This window comes from Neltuma alba, unplaced genomic scaffold (assembly GCF_004799145.2).
Source record: "Neltuma alba isolate B1F8T4 unplaced genomic scaffold, ASM479914v2 tig00013780_pilon, whole genome shotgun sequence".
NCBI classification, from domain to species: domain Eukaryota; kingdom Viridiplantae; phylum Streptophyta; class Magnoliopsida; order Fabales; family Fabaceae; genus Neltuma; species Neltuma alba.
In genome coordinates, this window is record NW_021637905.1 from 29,357 (window position 1) to 36,663 (window position 7,307).

At 38.4% G+C, this 7,307-nt stretch overlaps 1 protein-coding gene across 2 annotated transcripts; it reads right to left on the minus strand.

Annotated features, from left to right (window-relative positions):
* Positions 1 to 813: 813 nt before the first annotated feature.
* LOC114739147 (zinc finger CCCH domain-containing protein 53) lies at positions 814 to 5,568 on the minus strand. Of its 2 annotated transcripts, none has more exons than XM_028927201.1 (10): positions 5,263 to 5,568; positions 3,846 to 4,945; positions 3,538 to 3,717; positions 3,260 to 3,439; positions 3,042 to 3,142; positions 2,683 to 2,931; positions 2,399 to 2,582; positions 2,004 to 2,216; positions 1,802 to 1,876; positions 814 to 1,652 (listed from the first exon to the last, which is right to left on the minus strand). In XM_028927201.1, exons 2-9 carry the CDS (start codon positions 4,787 to 4,789, stop codon positions 1,816 to 1,818), a joined length of 2,112 nt encoding a protein of 703 aa, XP_028783034.1. In that variant the 5' UTR covers positions 4,790 to 4,945; positions 5,263 to 5,568; the 3' UTR covers positions 814 to 1,652; positions 1,802 to 1,815. The 2 variants fall into 2 exon arrangements, with proteins under 2 accessions (XP_028783034.1, XP_028783033.1); XM_028927200.1 differs by having other exon boundaries at positions 3,254 to 3,439.
* Positions 5,569 to 7,307: the final 1,739 nt, after the last annotated feature.

A 7,307-nucleotide genomic window follows, 5' to 3' on the forward strand; every position in this document is an offset into this window, starting at 1 on the left:
AATTCCACCACCACAACAGGAGACTACCATTTCAGAAACTTGCAAAGGCTATGGCTTATTGTGAGAGAGAGAGAGAGAGAGAGGAGCCAACGTGTCATATGTATAGAAGACCTTCACGGCTCCGATGTACTTATCCACAAGGATGCCACAAGCCAGCCAGCCTGCCTGCCTGTTCTGGTTCAACCCCATTGGAGGAGTACACTATTATATTATTTCTCTGTTTCACTTCAATATTATTACTGTTATTATTATTATTATATATCAGAGCCATTACTGTTCTCACAAACACCTAGGCGTAGGACAGTTAAAAATCCCACAGTAACTCACACACGGGCACTGTCCTACACAGTCACAGAGCCCCAAAGATTCCCAAAAACCGTGCACTTTTGTCATACGTGTGGGCATCTACATCTTCTTTTAGATCTCTGCATGCCCTTTCCTGTCACATATCAGAAAGTAAAGGGTAGGCAGGCACATATATATTTATATGTTTATTTGTGTTTGTGTGTACAAGGCAGAGAAAGAAAGTGGCATCCCTCACATGGGTGGGTGTTGGTGGGTAGGACCCATACACACCCTGGCATTATATAAATGTGTGGGACCCACTTGCAGTGTCAGCAGCCCCCCATGTGATGGTGGTGTGCCTTGTGGGGTCCCCACCTTCTTCAATAATGGCATCAAAATAAAAGACAGACCCCACCAGTTCACACAACTTGAAAAGTGAAAAATAATTGAAGGGAAGGAACAGACAAAGAGACAAAACCTCTCCTTAGAATGAAGGAGATGCGAAGGAAGAGAGGAGGCAAAGGCAAATAGCAAGAGAAGAGAGTGCAATTTAGTCATTAAAAAAAAAACTCACTTTTGCTTTCTGATTTTTCTTCTTTCTAAATCCTTTTCCTTTCTGTCTAAGTAGAGGGGATTGAGGTTGACATTTTGTGTATAACAACAGCAAAGTAGAAGTACAAACAAACTTCAACAACAGATGAAATATTAGATGGAAGAAGAAATCTCCCCTTTTGAGCTTTAAGCCAAGCTAAAGAAGATTTTTTTTCCCCTAGCAATTATGCCTTCTTCCCCCTCCTACTCCTCATTCTCTTTCTTTCAAACTCAAATTAGTGATTACCCATCATGGGATTTGTTGAATCAGGCCTTGTAGTGTGTCTCTGCTTTTTACCACTGTTGCCCTCTCTTCTGCCTCTTCTTTTCCTCTGGCTTGAGCTTCAGCTGTACAAGGACGCTTACAATATAACTCTTAACAACATTAAGACTAACATAAACTACACTAAGTCCACCCACAATGGGTAATTAAAAGGAGAAGAAATTACAGTGCCAGAATAGTTTTCTTTCTTTCCCTACTACACTCTGATTCTTTCTGTGTTATTTTTTACCTGTGGTTCAGCTACTACAGAAAATGAGAAGAAAGATTAAATTAAAATGGTACAATAACCACAACGGGAAGATGGGGAGAAATAGCTGGGCCCCACTTCCTGTACTGCACTGCTTTTTACGTATGCATTTTGTATGGTAGTAAGTAGTATAGTATTGATGATGATGGTGATGGCCATGGTGGTGGTGGTGATGATTTTTTTTTCTCTCTACAGATTTGTTTGATGTGGAGGGTTTGTTTGGTTGGTAAAGCCTTGCTTCTCTTCCTGTGGACAAAACACAAGATAGCCAAAATTAAGACCAAACCCACCTCTTCAATTATACAACACCAAAAGCACAAATGCTATGCACGTTTAAGACAACAAAGCTGCAAATGAGCTCAAAAAGAAAAAGATTCACCCAAAAAGTAATTTACCTGAGCTCAGGATGCTAAATGCCGCCACCAGTGCCGGCAGCAAACATTCCGATGGTTCCATGGCCGGAAGAGAACCTGGGTTGAAAGTTTGAAACCCAGGTCAGCAAAAGTTTAAAACTTTATTAACACTGAAACTCATGGTGGATATGGGGAGAAAAACATAGAATTAAATGTGAATGCCAGATAACAATTATAACGGTACCTGGGCAATTGGCAATTGAAAGATTTGAAAGATCCCATGTCCAGAGCAGATGCTGCTGGAAGCAATGAACTATTTCCAAATTTAGAGTTAGCAGATGAAACAGAAGCATCTGAACCAATGGCCTCATTAGGTCCACAGGAGAAGGCAGCCATGTAGTCTCCAGCAGCTTTTGTGGGAGAAGCAAAAGGACTATCAGGGAGATTATGGTCCAAACTGCATTAATTCATTTTAACCCAATTAGATATATATGAACTCCAAAAGAGAATCAAATTTAGGGCAAAAATTCAAATCCTGGAATAAATGCACATAACTTTTAGCATGAACTTAAAGGAGGAATTTTTGCTATTCTGGTAGCCTTTAGATTATTCCAAGTGATAAAAAAAGAAGTCGCATACCATTCTTGCAATTCACGGTCTTCATGACTAGAAGAAGAACTCTGCTTGCCATTGCCTTCAGTATTTCCATTTTCTCCATTCACTGTCACTTCTTTCCCCGCAGAAACGTTGATTGCTTGCTGCAATGGCTGCTGATCAACAGGAATTGATGCAGTACTAGGAGGAGCTGAGCTAGTAACACTCTCTGGTATATCATCAAACAGAAAGCATCACCACTGAGTTCATCTTTCAGAGTTGAACCAAAGTGCATTTTGAAAATCATACAGATTGCACATCTATTATACCTTCTGGGGCCTCGGTGCTGCTGTGAAATGGAGGAAGAACAAGATTCTGAGAGAACATATTGGGAGATTGAGTCGGAGAAGGTATTGGACTTCCAGTGGAAAGTGCTCGGTGGTGTTGCTTCTTGATGTCAAGAAGTTGCAGACCCATCAACCTCCTGCTTTGGAACTCAAGAGCTTGCTGCAAATCAGCCTGCTCCTCAAGCTTCCTCCTCCACAGCATGTCTTGAGTATTATAGTACATTCTCCCTCCTAAGGTTTTTTTTTTTTTTGCCGCAGAAAAGATGCTCAGAATACGAAGTAAAGATTTCAAAATCTCTCTTAAAGAAAGAATATTTGAAAGGTTAAAAGCATTAACCCACCAAGTTGGAGATCAAATGGGTCTCTAGCATCAAGTCCAGTAGGAGTACCACAAGGTGAGAAATCTCCCCTATCTACCTGTTGCTGCTGCTGCTGCTGCTTCCTGCAAATGAAGAAGAAGAAGAATGAGGTAAGCATGTGTGATAAGGTGGATAGAGATAGATGGACAGATATTACTCATGAAGATGATAAAAGATGAAGAAGGAGAGAGTGCCTGTACTTGTCTGGAACTTTGCCTTTTTCCTTATAAGGCTTAACGAGAACTCGAGCATCACAAACGAAATGAGGGTTTCCTTTGGACAGAATGAGCTTCACAGTCTCTGGATAAACGAAGGTCACGAAACCAAACATACGCTTCTGCTGGTATGGGATCCTCACGTCTTGAACAGGCCCATAAATGCTTCAACAGCAGTTGAAATTATAGTAAGTTTACCAAACAATGGAATAATTAACGAAAGAGAAGAAAAGAAAAATCAGTTCCAAAGTTAAAAAACCAACCTGAAATAATTCGAAACATCTTCCTCTCTGAAAGTGCTATCTGCTGGGAAGGTCAAGTAAATCTGTCTTGAAGCTGGGTTCACCATTCCAGGACCCCCATTCAGAGAAAACTCACTTCTCTCTAGCCTGGATCGACCAAACTTGTGCAAATCCTCGTTCATCATGAGTGCAGCAGCAGCTCTGCAAGAAATCATCGAACGACAAAGTTTGAAAAAAAAAATCTAAACATAATAATAATGATAATAACTTTTAAAACACACGATTGAAAAACTTCTGATAAAATTTGCAGTTTTTGTTGTTTGTTGTACCTTTGGCTATCATTTTGTTGCTGTTGTAGCAGAAGATTCATACACTTAGGAGAATATGGGAAAGAAGAAGCCATGAGCTGTGAAGCAGCAGCCAATCTTTGTTGCTGAACACTCTTGGATCTGAGAAGTTCATGACACTGGTCCACCATCTCCATCTTGCTCGGAGACCCCACCACCATTGAAGTTCCATCACCATCTCCAAGACCACCATGAAGAAACCTGCAAGTGTTCCCATTCTTGCAGTAACCTCGAGCGAAGTAAAGACAAGGCTTCCATCCCAAACCAGAATTCAATTCCTCCGACCCCAAACAGGCGTCGTTCACCGAGCAGCTCCGGCGGTGGTGCGCCGCCGACCCTCCTCCCCAACCAAAGCCGCCGCCGCCGGCGCCTAAGGCAGCTCCGGTGGGACTAGAAGACAAATCTGACTGAGGAGGGTAAAACAAATCCGGGCTTTTAGGTCCAAGCGTCGGAGAAGATCCATCATTGAGGAAAGAAAGCTGGTCTTGGAGCTGAAACTCCTCAATCGGGTCGGATCCTCCGTTTCCATAGAAGGGTAAAGAGGTAGACGAAGAAATCAAATCACTAGGGCACTGAAGTTCAGATAGAGATGGAGTACTAGTAGTTGCACTAGTGCAGTGCAGAAGCTTAGAAGAAGTAGAATTTTGTCTGGAAATAGGAACTGGGTTAGAAGTTGCAGAAAGAAAAGGAGATGGTGAAGATGGAGTTGAAGGTGTAGACGGAGAGTTCGAGGGAAGTAATCCCAAGTCGCTTCGAGCTTTGACTACCACAGAATGAACCAAAGCTTCAGGTCCAAACGCTAAACGAATCATCTCTTTCTCGCCATGGTCTTGAATCAGAAGCAGACCCATGATTTTGGAAGCATTCTCAGGGTCCAAGTTCTGGATCCTAGAGAACACTATTCTCGTTGCTTCATACCCATCCATGGCAGATGAAGTTCAGGGAAGGAAGAAAAGAAAAACCTTTAAGAAAAAAAAACTAATTTTTTTGTTGGTTCAGCGAGATCTGTCACTCTCTCTCTTTCTCTCTCTGTCAGCTATATTTCTGAGTGCTAAATGGTGTTCCTGTTCCTCATATTCTTCCTGCAAAGGCCAAGAAAAGCAAGTTAAAGAAGAAGAGGAGAGAAATAAGAAAGTGAAGTAGCAAAAGTAGTATTCTCGTGTGGATGATTAAAAGGGGTGGATACTGATGGAGGATGCCTTTGATAAAAGGAAGAAGAGAGAGAGAGAGAGATAATAAGAGGACATGAAAGATAGTGGTTGAATTTCTCCGATGTTAATTAAAATATTATTTAAGAAAAAGGAGAGAAAGTAAGGGAAACAGCAACAAAATCAAATCTTCTGTTCCTGCTTAGTTTCAGAAGCTCGAAATCAAGAAGGAGAACACAAACCAAACTCACCCATAAGAAAGACGATAAGCTTCTTCTATCTTTCCTTCCTTCTTCTTCTTCTTCCTTTCTTTAGGGCTGAAAGTGTAGTCAACTTAGCAGAAAAGCCAAACCACCGCCTTGTTTAGAGCAGTGGTAGGAGCAGCAGGAGCAGGAGCGGCAGAAGAACCATCAATTGCTTCACTGCCCCTGCTGTGTGTGTTTTATGGGGTTCTGGGCAACTGAAGTTGAAAGCTTTCTCTCTCTATCTTACTTTCTCTCTCCTCTCGCTTTCTCTCTCTCTCTCTCTAAATCCCAAGATTTCCTTCTCGCACTAGTCACTACTTGCTACTTCTACTACATATACAACACTTGCCACTTTCTCTGTCCTTTGAAACTTGAGAATCCAAGACCGGTAGGAGTGGCACCAGCAGCGAGAAAGGCCTTGTGTTTTCTTGTTGACAGTAGTACCACTACCATTATTTAGTATACTAGTCAGTCCTCATTTATTACAAACTTTGATAATTAAAATTAATCAAAATAATAAATAGATTAAAAAAATGTGAATATATCCTTATAATAAATTAAAAAAATAAAAGAGAATGTGTGAGAAAAATATAATAAGAGAGAAAATAAATAATTAAAGATAAAATTAGAAAAAATACATAAAAAATCAAATTGAAACTTACAAAATATATATGACACACTTATTTAATTTGAAGTTTACATAGAAGATCGGAAAGAGTATTAATTAATAATACTAGTACTATTCTCTTGCCAAACAGTAATGTCTGGACTGGACAGAAGATTAATTGTATTTTTGAACAATTCCAATGGCAACATTTCCCTTTTAATTTTACCCATTTAATATTTCATTTTTAGAAATTTTTTTATGCCCAGTGTTTAAAATGCCATGGAAAATTAAAACTAATAACATATATGCATCTTATAAAATGCATGGCATATTATACACTAACTATTCACAATCATAATAAATACAAGTTAATTATCATATTCCATGCCATACATAGAGGATTTGGAATTAACAACTTGTTCATCATATTTCATTAACAATATCTTATATAATTGGGGGAAAACAAATAAAAACATAATCCTATAATATATTTGGATATGGCAAAAAAGTGAAGATGTGGTAAAAAAATAATAGAAATTTAGGACAGAATAACATATTTATCATTTTTTTTAATCATGGTAAATACTGTCCAAAGTGTAAAAGTAAGAATTTGGCTTTGCTATACTATCAAGAAAAATAAAAATGGATTATTATTTGTAAAATAAACTATAAATAATATAACTTGTTTTTAATTCTAGATACACATTTCAGTCTAACCCTAAGGATAAGACTTGATCAATACACTCTTATACATAAATAAAAATAATTGTTAATTATTATATAAAAATATATGTTAGTTTTCATCAAATAAGAGTTTTAAATTTTAAGTTTTTCCCAAAGAATCTTTTAAATTTTAATCATTCAATATATTAGAATCTGAAATTTTGTGTAATTAATAGCAATGGTTTGAAAAAAATAAAAATAAAAGAGAGAAGATCGAAATCATATATTTTCAATTAGTTTCATTATTTATTAGGAAAAAAGAAAAAGTTCCAATTTTATTTGTGGCAAGTTGGAAGCTTTTTGGGTAGGCGTTGAGGTGAGTGGATCTAGATCTGCCTCCGGTTCACTTTCCCTTAGGCCTTAACCTCTCTCTCTGTATTTTATTTTTGTTTTTTTAGACAATTTATATTATTCTGATTATTATACTATATTTGCAGTACAGGCGCTGTATAGGAGTTTGTACTCCACGCTCCAACCGAATCTGTGATGGGTATGGTGGGACCCACTCAAGACGACATCATGATGATCTGTTATTGGAGAGTGAATCACACGCTCTGAGGTTTTCGGCTTGATTGGCTCATCATGTGGCCCGGTCAATGCCCCTCCCCAAAACCGCAAGTCCACATTTTTTAACTGTCAACTTATTATGAACATTGTTAAAATGGCCATCCCTGTTTAATATTTCTTTTTTTGTTATAAGACTTAGTTATTAAGTTAATTT

Coding starts and splice junctions, on each gene's coding strand:
- LOC114739147 (XM_028927200.1), bottom strand. CDS start 4,789: ATGGATGGGTATGAAGCAACGAGAATAGTGTTCTCTAGGATCCAGAAC. Junction 3,143..3,253: donor AAAGTTCCAGACAAGTACAG/GCACTCTCTCCT, acceptor CTTCATTTGCAG/GAAGCAGCAGCAGCAGCAGC. Junction 2,583..2,682: donor CAGCACCGAGGCCCCAGAAG/GTATAATAGATG, acceptor ATGATATACCAG/AGAGTGTTACTAGCTCAGCT.